Source organism: Rutilus rutilus (genome assembly GCF_951802725.1).
Source record: "Rutilus rutilus genome assembly, chromosome: 17".
Taxonomy (NCBI): domain Eukaryota; kingdom Metazoa; phylum Chordata; class Actinopteri; order Cypriniformes; family Leuciscidae; genus Rutilus; species Rutilus rutilus.
In genome coordinates this window covers 25,621,137-25,640,411 of record NC_140230.1, presented here as the reverse complement: position 1 = coordinate 25,640,411, position 19,275 = coordinate 25,621,137, and the positions used below count along the sequence as shown (strand labels likewise).

Below are 19,275 nucleotides of genomic sequence, written 5' to 3'. Positions count from 1 at the left end.
TCAACAAAGAGAAAGAAATGTTTCTTGTTATTTATGATGTATATCGTGCTATAACTTCTTATTAATAATGTTTTATATTTGCATGACATATTTGCACAAAGTGGCTTTTCCACCCGCTGCATTTTCACCGTTGCTTTTGGAAGTGAAATTCAAAGCAAACAGAGGAAAAATCATGTTTGTCTTGCATGTTAGTTCATAAATTTCAATTTATAGACTCAGCAGCTTTTCATATTTCAGGAGCTCAAATGAAATATAGATATCTGTCGAGTTTTTGTTGGCATTTAAAAGCACTTTTTGGTATGCTAAGAATTAACAAATAACATGATACAAGATCCAGAGGACCTGTGGCCAAATATGGCCCTGCTTTCCTGAAACTTCTAGGCATGATGTCTCTCTTGCGTAAATCCAGAACGCTCATCCATTTCTGCTGGAATGTGATTAAGAATCATTCTATAAACATAACTATCTGTCATAATGAGAGGCGTAATGTGACCGCTTTCTTAGCTTGAGATAAAAAAAATTCTGCCTATTGTTTTCTGACAGATGGGGTAAACATGTTTCCCCCTCCCCCCCCCCTCCATTCCTCACTTTTGGAAGTGCATCGACTATAAGTTATTGTGGTATTTGTTTCACGGTGACCTATTTCTGATCAAATCAGTTTTAGCTCCAGTGGCTGGACTCTACAGCTCTTTTCAGTCTTAATGGGAAATTACAGTTAAAATGAAGCATTTTGTTTGCTTTCCCGGCTCATGAATCTATCTGGCAAAGGAAAAAATAAGCATGGCTGGAATGTGTGGTTAAAACGGACAAAATACCAGTTTCAGCTTATGTTTCACAAACTATTGTGTCCGCATTTGTAGTTCCAGACCAGACATCCATGAATCAATTTAACAAATTTAGAGCGCAGAAATGCTGAACTTCGTTGAGAAAGAGCAGTGATAGAGATGAAAGAGTGCAGTTATGTAAGCCCTCCGTAAGGCTATTTTCTTTCCGTCGCTTTTTCCTCGATTCCAAAAAATATTTCATGACAGTTTACAGAAAATGCAAAAGTAGTTTTTTGAAGTTTTAAAAAACTTGCATCTCTTCCCCATGGCAAAATATTTGGACTTTCTTTTGACACGCTGACTTAAAGTACGGTTTTATATACATGTCTCATTGTGCTTTTTCTCCCCCCATTCACCCACTCCTCTCCACATCCAACTCCCTCCTTCCCTCGCTCGCCCCCTTTTCTCTGTCTCTCCGCAGCAGATCTTGGCACTGACGGATGCGTTGTCACGCGTAGGAGTCCAGAACCTTTCTCCATCTCTGTTTTTTTTTTTCGGCACTCACCCTCCTCCTCCCAGCATCCCTAATAAGACACATGCTCCTGGGCTGTGTTGCTCACTCACGTTAGGATCTCCTGGCAAGCTCCCGCCACAAGCTTCTCTCTTTTCTCGGTTTCGCCCCAGGCTTCATGGGTTGAAGGGCACTTTGCGTTGTCCACAAGATCTAATCTCACCCCGGCTCTCCGCACCCAGACTTCATCATTCTCATCTTCATCGTGTTGAGTGCTATGGTTTGTTCTCCAAATATGTTCGGACTTGCAGAGGCCTCCAGCCAAGGGCTCCGCGACCGGCTGTAGTCGACTCTGTTCCACCTGCCACAGCGTGAAAGGGGCGCCCTCAGCTGTGATCTGTCTGCCTGAAGGCGGGACCCAGCGTGACTGGGCAGCAGGGACTATGCATTTGGGACTGGTGGTGCTGGCAGTGGTCTTCCTCAGTTCCATGGGTCACGGCGATAACCTCAAGGCCTCCAAAGCAAGAAGACAGAGACGGAGTGAGTGTTGATGTCTGTCTTTTTCTCTCATCATTAGGTAGCTCGGGTTAACTGTCTCTTATGACATAGTGCAGCGTTTCACATTTAATTTCTTTGTCAGTCCCTAATATTTCTGGCTCATAAGAGTGTTTCTGACTTCCTTGGAATGGTTTTATCATTTTTTCGAGCCAGTTTTGGTGGGTATTACTTGTTTAGGACCTGCTCTGCTGCTTTTAAGAGCAACTTTTATTTTAAAGGCGAATTGCAAATGAGCATGTTATGTTCCAAAGCGTGGTCAAATTTGACCGATTAGAGATTTTTGCCTGGATTCAAGAGCAGAGCAACTCTAACCTTTTTATGACTTTTTTCATGATTTATTTATTTTATGGAAAAGTTAGTTTTGAAACCCACACATTGCAGCAGAACTTACTTCTAATATTGCAATATATTTTGTTTCATATTTTAATGAACACTTTATGTTTACGGAAAGTGACATTTAAGTGGCGTATCTTTTTTTTTTTGTGTAGTATTATGCTGTCAAATACTCAATTAGTAAATGATTTGGGGCTTTAGAATAATGAAAAATCAACTTGCACATTGCAGCGGAGCTCACTTTCAAATATTACATACGTTCTCTCACGTGTGTGCATGTCTTCTAGTAAGAGCACTGATGTAGGATTAGTGTTTCATATTTTAATGAACATTTATGTTTATAAGAAGTAGTGGCCTATCTTTTTGTGTACTATATTGCTAACAAATAAGTACTTTTGAGCTTTGGTATAATGAAAAAAAAAAAATCAGTTTCTTATCATAATGTGACTTTTAAATGAAGGGGTGAGATTATTCAGTGGGAAATGTATATTGACGACTGCTTGCAGTGTTGAGGAGTGTACAGCCTCCTCTAGAGGGAGTTGTAGGTAATGCAGAGACATTCACAGTGACTGTACACAAAGCTGAACATCTGAACACAAACAACGAACAAATGCACATCGACGGATCTTCTTCCGTCTGTTCTTCAAAATGTAATCAAATATATATTTCTGCAAGCATGTTTAAACTGGTTAACTGTGTCTAAGGCAGGTAATGGCATTCGTTTTCAAGACGATTTCGCACGTCACTGCGCGCGCAATTCACACACAAATTACCGCTGGATGGCGGGTGTTCATTTCATAAACTATGAACAGTGGCAGCTTAATGTAAGGTAGGGCAGCCTATATGTCCAAAAAAACGGGTAATGTCATACTTTGTGGTAGTGCTATCTTGGCGTAATAATCTGTTTGGTCGTAAAATGTAGGCCATTACCTACCTTACTGAAATGAAATCGAATGAAGGCTATCTCCTGAATCATTCATTCACAGGCAGCACACGATTACGAAGATGCTAAACTAATAAAGATCATCATCGCTGGCAAACAATATGATGCATTTGCAGATTTGCTTTCACTTGACTGTAAGTCCACGGCCACTTCAACGCTCTTGATGTTAAACCTTCCTGTTACGACACCGAGTGTGAAACCGCTTCAGACAATCAGTGTGTGAAGGAAACTGAACAAATCATTCAAACTGATTTGCGAACCAATTTAGACATATCTGCCAACTTGTTTGATGAAGTCTTTGAACAGAATCGACTCAAAAGAGTGTTTCATTTGTGAATTGAGCATCGCTTATATAAAAAATAAAAATAAAATAAAGTAACGAGAGGAACGTAGTCCAACGTAACTAAGTAAAAGGAAAACATTTTCCCCGTTAGAAATGTAGGCTACTCGAGTTAAAGTAAAAGTAGGCCTACCCACATTTAAATCTAGGCTACTCTTAAAATTACAAAAAAAAAAAAAAAAAAAAAAAAAAACCCAAGTAGGCCTAGGCCTAAATGTAACGAAGTATGTACTTCGTTACTACCCACCTCTGCGTTGCACTAAGACTAGAAGTGCTAATCAAAACACAGCACCGATGAGAATGTAGAGCTATCTGTGGAGAAATAAACAGTGTAACTTGGTCGAATAAATCAGCGGATGCTTCACTATCTGTTAAGACTTCTTGACCTCACTGTAAACTAATCTGACCAGTGCTTCTTGATAGTGGAGTTTTTTAGCGTTCTATCAACAAAATGAAAGCAAACACCTCTGACAGCTGTTATTATAAGTGATTGATCAGCAGTCACACTTTTGTGCCTGTTGGTACTTTCCTGCTTTTCTCTCTCTCGCTCTAAATATATCCAAACCATACTAGCAAAACAACTAATATTTCATTTCGTCTAAGAGTTTATTTTTGCTCGTTATAAACTATTTTAATTTATGATATCGCTCTGTACATTAATCCAGCTGCCTACTCTGTAATTTTTCTCAGTATTTTTGCCCTGGTTTCCAGTGAAAAATGTCTAAACAGTCATTAATAATCGTTCATTTTAAAACACTTTTAAAATTGTGTAAGCAATAAGATTTGTTTTCAGGGAATATATCTTGACGTACGTTTTTTTTCTTACCCTATATTAGCAAAAAAAAATGTTCTTGCTTAAAGCATTAACCTCACTAAATTTAGCTAGACTAATGCTTTAAACAAGAGAAAATATATTTTCCAGTGGAATAAGCAAAATAAATTGAAATCAGGAAATATTCTCTTAAAGAAAGGAAGTCTGACGCAATTAATTTTATTGAAAATATTTCAATATTTTTAAACAGCTTGCCAGCTAAATTTGAAATCAATTTATGTGTATGATATCCTGTGTATTGAATTGTAGTTCCTCAATACACTGATGATGATTTCTGCTTTCCAAGAAATATTCTACTTGTCTGTTTCTGTTTGGCCCCTCTCTGAATTTTAGGTCATTGTGAACCAATGTTCTGCCACATCTTGTAGGGTTAAAGCCTTTTTCACATGAACATGTTCAAAGTGGAAAACTTTAATACAGTGCAGCTCATCACCAACAGCTTATATAAACAGTCCACCTAATGATATTTCAGGGATAATGAAAGGGGAAAAATGTTATTCAGCTGGATAAAATCACTCATTTTATGGTTTCAAGGGGGATACATGTGAATGTGGCACAGTCTGACAATTTTGTGATTAAAGAAATGAAGACGGCTATGTATTCTGGGTAAAGATTGTGCAAAATAATTAGTAATAATATTTTGATTACTTTCATACAATTTCTTACTGTTTGATATATTTCCATGTATGTTTGAAGACATATTTTAAATGGTTAAAATGAAGGAATCATTCTAGCCCAGAATCAAAAAAAAGAAAAGAAAATGTCACTGTGTCTGGAAACGGAGGTGCATTCGTTTTAAGATACAAACCAGAGATGCCAATGCCAATGCATATGCCAATGCTTGATGCCAATGCATAAACAATAAATAAAGCAATATCTTTGACTTGAACTGGCCACATTCAGTTGTCCGAGACTCAACTGAAAGGTGCAGGACTCTTAATTTTTATTCACTGACTGTGTTGTTGTTTATTGTCAAGTTCAGCTAAAGTAGTTGTGAATGACCATTGATAAGAATGCAGGCAGATGTTTGCAATTCTATTCATAGTCAGTGTGTGACTTCACATGGATTAGTCCATTATGTATGAAAAAATGCTTGTTTAGTGATGTTCCGCAATTTTAAGGAAATTTTAGATTCTCTGCTAGTAAATTGCCTTTAGAGTTCGGAAATGAGATATTTCAGGGTATTTTAGGTTGAATGATGATCTCATTGTGAGTTTGGTCATATAAAGGTCTTATTTATTCCTTGCACTTTTTGTAATCTTTCGCTTGAATCCAAAGGAGACCTTAGTCATCATATTAGAACACGGTCTAGAAGTGCAAAGGCTGTCTTTTTTTAGTGTGTGCAAGGTTTGTGTGTAGTACATGCAACCTAACCAACCTTCCTGCATATCTGTCCGGGCTAATAGACCCGTGCAAAACAATTTTTCACGTTCATCGTTTATAATGCTAGTTTCATATTTGTTGTTCCTGCTGAGAGGCCTTTTCATTTATTTCAGCTGTGGAGAGGAATGCAGCGATCGGATAAAGGACACCCATATGCCTGAAAATGATTCACTTCTAAGCAACTTTTTATGGACTTTTTTGGATGGTTGGTGGTCCTTGTTAAGCTGAACCCACCAGGGAGTCCTTGCTACTGAATATTAATAGTAAATAATTTTAATATGAATGTTTTTTTTTTTTTTTTGGTTGATGGATGAGATTACATGATCTAAGTATTTTTGTCATGTTTTCCAGCAAAAACTTATGTAAACATTCTTAAAATAAGATCAATTTAAGGGATTTATTCATCCATTAGGTTGCATCACTTACTGTACGTGCAGCATATTTACAGCTAGACGGTTATTTTAACAGCATAGAGATTGATTGCCTTTTGAGTATGTATATTTAAAGCTGATGCTACACACATAGACTCATAAATTAAAGCAGATGACCGCGGTTTTGACTACCGGGAACAGGATGTGCACTCTGACATGCTTTCAGTGTAATCGTTTATTTCTTCTTGGCCTCAAACACAGAAATTTTTGGACGTTAAAAGCAAGGCATGAAAGTCACAAGGGATGAGTGAGCTTTCTTAGATATCTGTAGCTGATTTTATTTCATCATGTGTCAGCACTTTGGGGCACCTGAACAGAACGAGAAAAGATTGAAGTTTCAGGCCCCTTTGTCCCTAGTTGACCCATCACAAATCTGTGCGTGATGTCCCCAAATTTTGACCATATCATTAAAAAATACTGCAACATCATCCAATGAAAGATTTCCACATGAATGTTTCAAATGAACAGCGTGAAACGAACAAGGGTACTTGGCATAAATGAGCTGTAAACACAGAACACTGTGTGTAATAAGATAAACCAGTGCCATGTTTACAGCCCTGCAGTCTGAAGTGCTGTTTAGAAATCCTCATGCTGATGTGTTGTAATGAATCGCCTGTTCTCACAGTGCTCTCTCAAATGAATTATATTACACCTACCGAGTTTGTATTATCATACACGGTTTTGCTCAAATGACTAGCATAGCTTGTCACATGTTGTATTTTGGATCTATCCGTCTGTCTGTCTGTCTGATATCTATCTGTCCGTCTGTCCATCTGTCAATCCTTCTATATTTAATATAATAAGTTTATTTATCTTGATATTTAGGGGTGATGGTAAACTCGTAGTAAAGGACCTTGGTTGTTCATTCAAAGGCTGCAGGTTCAAATCCAGGTAGGGGTGGCTGCAGAGTATATCTGACATTGTAATTCAGCTGTCTACTCCTGTGCAAGGCACTTAACTACTTGGGAACTATAGTCATCGTAAGCACTTTGAATTACAAAGGGTGTTCTACACTGTAAGAAAACACTGCCAAATATCACGCTCACTCCTATTTTTCTGTCTTTCTTTCATCAGTAAGCACTGAAGTACCACCATCATGCTCAAATGGCTGCGAACACTGCTCAGAGTACAACGGCTGTCTTAAATGTCGACCCCGACTCTTCATCCTACTGGAGCGGAATGACATCCGTCAGATTGGCATTTGCCTCGCTGCCTGTCCTGTTGGATATTATGGTATTCGAAATCGGGATATGAACAAATGCACACGTGAGTCTTCAAGCTCTGCTGGAATATTTTTATAATATCAAAACTGTAAATAAGTATACGGGGAGAATGAGGTAAGCTGTGATATCGGCATATCAGAATGATTTCTGAAGGATCATGTGACATTAAGGATTGGATGGCTGAAGACTGGTCACAGGAATAAATTACATTTAATATATATATATATATATATATATATATAGTAGTCAACATTTGAAGTGGATCAAAACCTTAGTTTCATCAAACTTGTCTTAGGACAACTTTGATGAACTTTTTTGACTTTTTCAAATGTTGACTACTGTATATATGTATATATAATAACAAACATTCATTTCACAATATTCTACTAAATCTTTGCAGTCTTGGTGAACATCTGTAATATATATACACTTTAGATGTATTTTCATAAAGTAGCGTAAATTAAATGAATTGCTATTGTCCATCTGTCAGTCATAGGCAGATAAAGCTTATATAATATCAAATGACAAGAATTGCAATTTGCTAGGTTGAGGAGTAACACAGCTTGCCCACTGACACATCTTACCCCCTCTCCCCTCTTGAAAAATGAAGATGAATTGTGTGATCAACACAGCGTCATAAAATGACCTTTCTTTCCTGTTTGCACAAGCTTTAACGTCAGTTATACAGTGTTTAACATTATTAGGAAGAAGATGGCACAAATGATGCAGTTACAAAACAATCACATTGTTCACCATATTCATTAGTACTGTAACCCACCAATGACATTAAACTTGCGCATCTGACCCGTGAATGCCAAATGTTGAGGCAGCGATCTGTTTTCTCTTACTCTGCGGGTAAAAAAAAAGGGTTGGGGGATGAAATACAAAGCAAAACATTGATAATACGCTGCTGTTTGTCTGTTTCTCCTAGGAAGTCTGTGTTATTATTGTAGGCTGTAAATGCAGAGGTCATGATAGTTCAACTCTGGCCATATTTTTTTCATTCTTTCTACGCAAACCCTACGCAAAAAGCATAACGAGGACTTACCTTTAAACAGCCTCTTTGTTTTAACAGTGCGCTCTCTAGGTTTCAGCCAGAGACTCGGCGGCCTGTTCCCGTCATGTGCGTGAGCATTTTTACTGTGATAAAGGCAAAGCAGGGGAGATAAACAAGGAAATACCTCTCGTAAATTGATTGGTGGTACCTCTTTACTCCTGTTGTGGGAGGAAATTAATAGCTTTATTTGAGCCCTTTCTAACTTCAACCTACCAAAGATTTTCCAGTTGTAAATTGAACGTCTCGCTCCCTTTTCAAGCGTGTTTTGATAGCCAATTAGTGTGAACCACAGCTTGGAGTCATTATATTTTGTTATAGGAAGAAAATACTTTTGTTACCAAGATACACTCTTGCATCACTCCGCCTAATACCTCTCAGATGGTTCTGATTTAAACTTTCATTCTAGATAACCTTAAATTTAAATGTTAGCATCAAGGGAAGTGAGAAATTAGCAGAGCACTGTTTTTATTTCACAACCCTCTGGAGCCTTTAATTCATCATTTCTTGACTGTATACTTTACACTTGCTTTGAAATACCACATGCAGCTGTCCGCTAGTTAGCCTAAGTATTTTTATGACCAACACATTGAGACCGAAATGTGTTGTGTCCACAGGTGTCGACTCCAAATCGCTCAGAACGTCACCAGACCTCTTGTTGTCAACATTTCCCCTCGACGTATTTGTGTATTTCTCACTTGGAGTGTTTTTGTCGTGTTTTGAAAGACGGCTGTGCATGCGAACCCCTCCTTCATGCAGGCCTCTGAGTGGCTTCCCCGCTGCAATTATTCAATCAGCTGTGTGCATTTGATTTGTCTCCAAATCCCCATGATGTCTTGTTAACAACATTTGTCTTGCATTAAGGGTGCATTTGTAAATGCTTGAGTGGAAAAGAATTTGCTCCAAACATTACTAATTTAGTTGTCAGGCATTTTAAGTAGTAATTGAGAGCAGAGGTAATAACAAAAAACACGGCTCAAGTATGTTGTTGGGCCCTCTTCTGCTTTTGGCCGGGACTCAGAGATATCCGAGATATCCGTGTGCTGCTGCTCTGAGAAAGTCCCAGGTATTCGAACGGAAATTTAAGAACCTTAATTTTGCACATTTTCGCATATGTCACGGTAGTTTAACGATTAAATCTGTTTTGCAAAATTATTAGCAGTCCTTCTTGATTCAAAATTCAGAAAGTCTGTGTCAGTCAGAAGACTGTTGGGGGAAAAAAGGGATTTATAATCCGATTTAAAGCATAAAATTATCGGGTTTAGGATTTTACTTTTTGTATTGCTTTAAAACATAGGGAACTTACCTAAAATGAGGAGCGTTTACCAGTTGGACTTCTGCTACCATTGAAGGACTTTGAAATCATTCTCAACATGAGTTTTAGAGCAGTTTTTACAGCATCAAAGGAAAAGATTGAGAATGATATTTAAGAACTGGATCCCCTATTTATCATAATGAGATAATGAGGATAATAGTAATGGGATTATGAGTGGGGAAATAGATTCTGTTTCATGGTTTTCATTCTGCCAAAATCCACAATTTCCCTCCAATTTGAGGCAGTTTGTATGTTTGATCAAAGACGGCAGGCTTGTAATGAGACAGAGGTGTGATGAAGTCTTAACATTCTTGAATGGACTACTTTTTGGATAAGAAACTGTAAGAGCCACAACAACCAGATGGTGGACCACTTGTTCATAGTTTACAATTGATCTTGATAATATGATTATTAATCTTCTTATGTCTTTCTTCATTTTAGAATGTAAAATAGAAAACTGTGAGGCATGTTTTAGCCGCAACTTTTGCACAAAATGTAAGGAGGGCCTGTACTCACACAGAGGGAGGTGTTTCTCTAGCTGTCCTGAAGGATTCGCCGTCAATGGCACCATGGAGTGTGTAGGTGAGTGAGCAGCATTGTTTCTTATATTTTGCTTACGTGCCTTTTTCATACGATTCTTTCTATGAGAGTGCATGATATGTAACTTAGATTTGATACATTTGACCAGAAAAAGTATGTCTTCAAGTGCTAATGAACAGCATTTTAACACCTGCTATGCTTGATGAACTTTGTCAAACATGAAAAACTAATTGTGAGTGTTAAATGAAAATACAACTTCTTTCAAACGTAAAAACTTTGAAAACTAAACCTAGATCACTGTGTCATTTACAATTACAGTTCACATGGCCAAGTTTTGTGGTTAATGCAGTTTTTAAGAAACATTTAGTATTTAAAATGTTATTGTGTAAAGATGATGACACACAATGATATTTAATTAATATAATATTTCATAAAAAAATCCATATGTTTAAGCTTTTTATTTAATATGCAGCCTGTGTATTTAAGCTATTTTTTGTTTTGCGCATGTCATCAGTTTTTATGGGCACATGGTACTGTACTTCTGTCGTTGCAAATCATTTATGCTGCTGGAATGATGGAACTGGAAAGTTCTTGGATACCTTATGTTTTTTGTATTTCTTCAAATTCTCTTTTTCTGTGGTTTCTCAATCGCTGTTGAGAGGAACGTTGGCTAAAGGCCTGTTGGATGATAAGGGTTTATTGATTTCTTTTGAAAATGTTTCTGTCAGAAGCAAGCAAACACAGCACTGATAGCATTACTCTCAATGGTGGTGCTGGCTCCTCCAGGCTGCTTGGCCTTTAAATGCAGAGACTCGACTTCCAGTGTGACATTGCGCCAAAGCTTAAGATGCCTCACCTGCGTCAATGAGTCAGTCCACCACTTTGTAATGTTTATTGTAATGTGTATTGCTTTTGGCATGGATGAATTTCCTTTGACCTTCCTGCCCCCATACACATTAGACCAAAAAATTGGATGCTCAGAAAAGACCTTGTGTTTGAAAACAGCTCAATCCAATTGAAAGTCTGGAGCTTGACAGCTTGTCATTACGTTGAATAAAAATGGAGCCTACCTCATACAATCATAACACATGCTCTGCTTTTTAGAAAAAAGTAATTGGAAATAGTGAGTGATGCTGGGTTTTAGCAGTCTGAGTCCACTGTGGATTCTTTTGGTTTTCCTAATGCAGTTTCTTCAACTTTTGTCTGGAGTAACCCCACCCAGAGGAACAAAATGTTCAAACCCCAAACAATTGAGTCTTTTCCCTAATGTCTGAAAATATTAAATGTGTAATTGGTACATGCTAGATTCATTCTAAAAAACGTTTTTTTTTTGTTCTCTGTTGCAGTCCAGTGTGATCTAAGCGAGTGGAGTCCATGGGGCCCTTGCATGAAGAAGAACAAAACATGTGGCTTTAAAAAGGGTAACCAGACCCGTACCAGGGAGCCCGTACAGATTCCAAGTCCTGCCACTTCCACAGGGGCCGCGCCGCCCTCGGGCTGCGTCCCAGAGACACAGACCCAGAGTTGTACCGTGCAGAAAAAGATCCCTTGCAAAGGTAAATCAGAGAAAGATTAACAGAAAAATGTTGGAAAGAGGGTGGATAGGAAATACTTGCGCCAAAAGGAATGCGTGAAATCTGCTATCCAACTTCAATACGCATGTTTGCAAATTACAGATTTGTTGATTTATCGATCATTTATCTTTTTTGGCCACTCGGAAAAACATGTAAACAGTCTCCTGAAACTAATTTGATTTCATTTATTTACGGGTTTTGACATAATACGGTGTAAATAAATCCTTGAGTGTTCCCAGTAAATAAACAGAAGCCCAGCTGGTTTGTAATCTTTTCGTTGCTGGCTGCAGATCTGAAGGCGGCCTTTTGTTAGTTGCTTTAACTTACTGGAAAGTGAGGTTAAAATGCTTCTCTGGCTCTCGAGCGGAAAAAGGAACGTTAGTGGACCTGTAGTGGACCTGTTGGATGTAAACTTAAAAAAAGAAAAGTTGTTTCTTCCTGCAGTTGCACTCGCCTGGATGGCTTGTGTAGATTTCAGCCTATAGGAGTTTACATTGAGGAAAAAGGTAGTTTATAGTGTAAGTGTACAAAAAAGCTTTCGACTATATCAGTTGTTACACTACCGTAAATTTCTCTTGAGCGACAAATCAGCATATTACAATTAATTCTCTAATATCATGCGACACTGAAGACTGGAGTAATGGCTGCTGAAATTTCAGCTTTGTCATCATAGGAATAAATGATAGAATACTAAAAATAGAAAATAGTTATTTTAAATTGTAATAGTATTTCACAATATTACTGTTTTTACTGCATTTTCATCGAATACATTTAGCCTCAGTGAGCATGAGACTTCTTTCAAAAACGATTAAAAATTATTACCAACAATTGCTAAATTGCATTGAAAAAAACATTACCTTTCTGCATTTTTTAGCGTTATTATTTTCAGATGATTAAAAAAAAGTTTAACTTTTCATTATTCAAGTTAAGCTGAATTAACTTTGTTTTATTTTCAGTATACTTTCTGCAAAAGAATGTGTTTTTTTTTAAAGAAATCGATTACAATTTGTACAATCAGGTAATCTTCTGCTCACTTAATTCGAATCTAGCATGCATTCAAGAACATATGATCAAATTTTTTAATGAATGCTAAAATTTGCAATAGACTAGCTTACAGAAGATCTTGCAACAAACATGTCATCGACAATACAAAAAAATCAAGCCAGGCTAATAAAAAGTGTTGACGTGATTGCGACTGCTTTCACTCGTAGGCTGTTTTTGCTTTCTTTTTTGTCTACCAATAGATATCTCTCAAAAACTGAGGTCTCTTAAATTTAATCACATGTTGTTAACATTAAGGTGCAAGCATACCTAGATACCATATTCAAGCGATCAGTTTAGGAAAAAGCATGACTCATGACTCAGTCTAAATGCGAAGCTAATTGTAATGCCACCCATTGAGTGGTTCCTAAAATAAACACCAGAATATACCTTCTAGAGCTCTTAGTTTTCATCAAATTGTTGAGAAACGGTGTGTTCCTGGAAATTATTCATGCGAACAGCCTCAAAAGATCAAGTGCTCACTGTTCTTCTGTCGGGAGAAGTGGCCTCCATGCTTTGCCGGACTAGGTGTGACAGCGCCATTTGAGAAATGAGAGGCAAATTTACTCTGCATGACGCCCGTATTGTGGAAAGAATTTTCACCCGGGGTCCATAAGAATAATTAACAGTGAAATATTATAAACTGCCCCATAAAAGTGCTATATCCCCTGCCAAATTTCTAAACTTAGAGAGTCCACTTGTCGTAAAAGCTTTCGCATAGAGAGAGAGAGCTATGGTGAACTAATAGGTCTGGACACATGTAAAGTCATTTGTTTGTAGTTCAATCTCATAATATCATGCTTGTCCTAACTATGTTAAGATATGATCAGTAAGAGAAGTGTTCTGCCGGCTGGAGTCAAAACATGTTTTCGCCACAAAAGCAAAGCGGCAACACCCAGCCGAAAAGAATTAATGCAACTCAGGTGTCAAAGAAAGCACAGGTTATGGGGTTGCATGACCCAAACGCCCTCTTTTTTTCAAAGTGTGTAAATGTTCACCTCGTGCTAAATTAGCAAGGCTGTGAATACATCTGCAGGAATTGGCTGACAGGGCTGCTGTAAAAATCACAGGGGGCAGTGCTTGTATAACACCGGTGATTTACTGGTCTGCAGATCTCACGCTTTGTGTTGATTATGCCAAGCTCCCCCCTTTCTCTTCCCCTTCCTGTAGCTTAATAAATGTCTTTGCACGAAAACCGAATACACTAAATGCGTGATTGCCTTTGTCAGGCGATGGTGTTTAGGTTGGATTGAGCACCGCTGTAATTATTGCTGTCATAAATGAATGGATCCTCCCCAAGCGCTCTTACCGCTTTATCAAAGCTAACAAGTCTCCTCCATGTGGATCCAAAGGCTCCATTTCCTTCCATGTTTTTTTTTTTTCGTTTCACCTCGGTTTTTAAATCGTGATTAACTGACACTTGAGTTGAGCTTTTTTTCACATTTTGTGAACTTAATGCCTTTGAATTCCTCACATGAACAAGATTGCTCTTCTCAAAGCAGTGAATACTAAACGATTGAATTCAATTAGACTTCTTTTGTTTTGTTTTTGGAAATCTTCCGGAATCTTGTCACTGATAAAACTATAAAATTATTAATTGTTTTTATACAATACATACAACCAAGGCCTAAAATAACACTCACCAAGTGCCAAATGCAAGTAAAAATTGGCGTTGGCAAGTATATGAAACGGTGTCAATCGCCAGTTGGGCGTTAATATTTTAAGAATTCTAACAATGTTGCAATATTGTGAGAATGTGAACAAACGTGAACGACGCTCAGGACAGATGACAGGCCAGTTTGGCATCGTCACGAGAGTGCAAGAAGACTGGAAAGGGAACTCAATTGGTTTCTCGCATGCCCAGAAATCCACATCTCAGACAGCACGCGAATACCAAATGGAGCTCTCTTTCACGTCTTCTTGCTCTTGAACAGACATATTCAAACAAAAATATGTCAAAATGGTATCCTCATAAACATTGTCAGTTATGTCTTAAGTGAACGTAAACAGTTGAGAAAGAAAATATATTCAGTATATTGGATCCGGGCATTAGCTGTTAAAGTGACAGCAGCCTAATATTATTGCTGCTGTCTGTGTTTTTAATTTGATTCAAACAACAAAAGACAAAGAAAAATCACTCACTGCTCTTGACTAAAGAACTTTTGTAACTTTAATAAGGATTAATCTATGTTTCATGGCTGGTAAAAAACATTTATGGCCGGAATATTTTCTTAAGTCACCAGCCATTGGCAGGCATGGCAAAAAAAAAATGTAGGCCCTGTGTACAATATATTTATCTTCAATCCTCTAATCTGATTGGACGAGCACTGGGAGGTTTCACCACTTGTCTTTTCACCACTTATGAATCTTTCAGTAGGTTACATTGTTATGCCAGTAGGTGGCGCAAGTGACTTTATGAGTGATGAGTGAGTCATTGAATCATTCATTTAAATGAATTGTTCAAACTGCACTGATTAAAGGAATAGTTCACTTATTTCTTCTGCTGAACACAAAAGATGATATTTTGAAGAATGTTGGTAACCAAACAGTTGATGGACCTCATTGACTTCCATTGTATTTTCTTTTCCTACAATTGAAGTCAATAGGGCCCATCAATTCTCTGGTTACCGACATTCTTCTAAAAAATCTTATTTTGTGTTCAGCAGAAGAAAGAATTTAATTTTTCAAAAAAATTCATTTTTCAAAAAAATTCATTTTTCAAAAAAATTCATTTTTCAAAAAAAATCATTTTTAAGTGAACTATTCATTTAATTTAGGAACCAAACAAGTGACTGGCTGCGTCCGAAATCGCATAGGTACTTATTTCGTATAATTAATTACTTTGACTGCTAAAAAGTACATTGTATGTAGTATAATGTGTGTTGAATGTGGTACCGTGGTACTTTTCGCATATTGTTTTATGAATGCTGTGAATTCAGACAATTCTCTGTTTTTCACCTACTATATATTAGGGAAGTATGCAATTCCATATGCAGCCACTGTCTTTATGAGTGAGTGAGTGAGTGAGTGAGTGAGTGAGTGAGTCATTGAATCATTCATTCAACTGATTTGTTTAAAACACACTACTAATTTGTTCAGGAACAAAACAAGTGAGTGTCTTAATTGAGTCATTCAATCCAACGATTTGCTTAAAAACATTCATTCAGAAACGAAACACCACTACTGTGTGTTTCTCCGAGATGTGCACCGGCTCTCCTGTGGCTTCATTTGGAGCTATCTTCGCTAGTAAAGCAAAACAAGTGAAGTACATGGCCATATTGTGTCATGTACAAATAGAGCTGTTCTGAATAGTGCTTGTGATTACCTGCAGCCGAATAACAGTACAACAGCACTCTTTCTCTTATGATATTAAGAAAATATTTAGTTGTTGATTCTCCAATTATATAACATTATGGGCCCTATCTTGCACCCAGCGCAATTGACTTTGTAAACTGACGCATGTATCATTCCTATTTTGCACCCGACGCACAGCAGACTTTCCCTCTACAGACTCACGCTGGTAAATTAGGGAATGAACTTGCGCTCCCGGGGGCGGTTCAGCGAAAAGAGGAGGCGTGTTCCGGCGCAAACGTTCCCTGGTGCTTTTTTGCAGTTCCAGAAAACAATTCCACCACAGACCAGGAAAAACCTAGTCTAAAGTCAGTGGCGCGTTTTCACAACGTGTGCACAACGCGCATACACTTTGCTTCTCTCATCTACACACAGACGCAGCAGTTGCCATTTTTGCAAACCATACATAATTACAAGGAAAAATATTCCACATGAGGGAAATCATTGTGGTGTCCATGAAGATGTGAAAAAATAGGCATAAATCTAGCTTACACATTTACCAAAATTATTATACGCCTGTTTAACCGAAGCTAATTTGGGTGGGTTTCTCCCATCCCCATACAATGTCACTTCTCTGTATTTTACGGCCCTGACGAGAACATCGGTCTCCTCGGCTGTGAACCGCTCCTGGCGTGCGCCTGGCAAATCCGCCGTTATAATAGCAATCCGCCATGGAACAAACACGTCTGCTCTTAAAGGGAATGTGAGATGATGCTCTGATTGGTTTATTTCACGTTATGCCCAAACCACACCTATGAGTAATGTAGCTACTTCAGACCAACCCAGTTTAGATTTGCGTCGGGCGCAATAGTAATTTATCCCGCTGGTATAATTCGCGTTTAATACTTGCGTTTCAGATTGTTAAAATAGGGCCCTATATCTCTGATATATATAGCTGAAATAACTGCTTTTGGTCCTTTATAGACATTTGGCAGGTTTGTTAAATAAACTGAGGGAATTCTAATTATTGCTTGCTAAGTCCATTAAACTCTTAAATGTTTGCCAAAGAAAGTTGTTTTTTGTCTGTTTACGATGATGCCATTTCAAGTAAGAAATCTGTAAAAGTGAAACTGCTTTTTATATAACTTTTATTAACAACCAAAGGTTTAATTAAACAAATGTTTGTCTGCACCCTTTCCATTCTATTTTTAATCATGCATTTTATGTAGAAGCAAATGCAACAGTTTGTGGAAGAACATCAGGGCATTGAGATGAGCAGAGAGCCAATTTCAGGAGCCGCAGAGTGGCTGTGTGTGTGGCTCATGTTATCAAGTGCAGAGTGAATGCTCTCCAGCACCAAATGAGTGTTGACTTTGGTTTCCAGGGAACACTGAGACTCACAACACTAACTTCATAACAAATATCAGTCAGTCCGGAGGCCCTGACTCCCCTCTTATAGTAGTGCAAGTGAGGCTGATGGGAAACAAACCAGCCTGTTTTTCAGTAAGGTTTTAGGACAGTACTATACACATTTGGATATATGCTTCCATATGCACAGCTTTAGATTTTTTTTTTATGAATCATTTGTATTCATATTAGGCCTATATATATATATATATTACAAATGTATTATCCTAGTTGTATGTCTTGGATATTTTTTTTTCCTTGTTTTAAGTATAAATTGAAAATGATTTAGAAAGGTTTATTCTGAAAGCAAAAAAAAACCAAAAAAACTACACCTAGCCCAAGTAAGAAAAAGTAAGGCAAAAGTAACACAATGCATTACTTTCCATAAAAAAGTAACTAATTAACACAATTAGTTACTTTTTTAGGAAGTAACACAATATTGTATTGTGACATTATTTTTAAAAGTAACTTTCCCCAACACTGATTGCAACTTTCTTTTATTTAGGGGAAAATAAGAAGAACCCACAGACCCGTGGAGAGAAAAATGGCAAGAACCGTGGACGAGACTCCAAGGAAAGTGGCAAAAAGAAGAAAAAGCCCCCGAACCGGTCCACCACTGTCCCCACCATTACAACGAGCATGGTGACCTAACCTTATCATAGTGTCAGGTGAGCCTGAGAAAGGAGAAGGCCTGGCCCACCTTTGTTGGCTGAAGACAAACAGTATTTGATTGTGACATCAAAATTATGCAAAAAAAAAAGAAAAAAAAAAAAGGAATAACGCTGCTACACGTAAAACATGCTCATTGAGAACTGGAGGATTGCTGTACTAAATAATGAACTGTTTAAACTGAGTAAAGCTTGAGGGAACCAAGGAGCTGGGTTGATTAGTCTCATGCTATTTGGAAGCACCCAGAAAGACTGTGCGTGTGCAGGGTCGTCTTTTTGTAAGCCTTCCCACAGGAAACAACATTGTTTGTGGTTGGCAAAATGTTCCATATGTTTCTCTTTAGACCTATCAGAAAGGTTTCTGAACTATAGAAGACACTGCAAATGAGGCCCGCCGTCCAAAAAGAACATCTAAAATACATTAGAATCTCTTTTGATTCACCTAATCCAGCTGTAATCACATTCTTTTTATCCAGAGTTGGATCTCCATATGTTTGTGACAGGTAGCAAATAGTCTTGAGTCTGTCTGCGAGCCTGTCTCAGAGTGAAACGTTTTTTGTTTTTTTTAAGTGCTTTGTTTTTTTTATGTTTTCTTTTTCTTTCTGTTGTTTATAACAAAAGAAGGCACTGGAACTGATATTGTGGTTTACAGAGAGAATGTGGAGAAAGAAGAACTTTAATGATGATGAAACTATCCAAACATGAAGAAACGCACTTATAACTTACAACCGGTAGAGCGGTTTTACTTGTTTTAGTGGTCTATGTAAAATAAAAGTCTTTAGTTTAGGGGAAATAAATACAATATTTTCTGCACAGAAGAAGGCAGCGATAATATGTGACCCTGGATCACAAAACCAGTCACAAGTAGCACGGGTATATTTGTGGCTATGGCCAAAAATACATTGTATAGGAAATCAAAATTATCGATTTTTCTTTTATGCCAAAAATCATTAGGATATTAAGTAAAGATCATGTTCCATGAAGATTTCCTACCGTAAATATATAAAACATTTATTTTTGTGAGTGAATGCAGCACAATCGCGAACATAAATGGACAATATTCTCAA

General features: G+C 37.6%; 1 protein-coding gene across 1 annotated transcript; it reads left to right on the top strand.

Annotated features, from left to right (window-relative positions):
* The first annotated feature begins 1,256 nt into the window (after positions 1-1,256).
* Positions 1,257-18,608, top strand: rspo1 (R-spondin 1). The gene is made up of 5 exons (XM_084385627.1): positions 1,257-1,815; positions 7,170-7,361; positions 10,129-10,269; positions 11,574-11,783; positions 18,046-18,608. The coding sequence occupies exons 1-5, from the start codon at positions 1,719-1,721 to the stop codon at positions 18,189-18,191; spliced, it is 786 nt and encodes a 261-aa protein (XP_084241753.1). The 5' UTR covers positions 1,257-1,718; the 3' UTR covers positions 18,192-18,608.
* Positions 18,609-19,275: the final 667 nt, after the last annotated feature.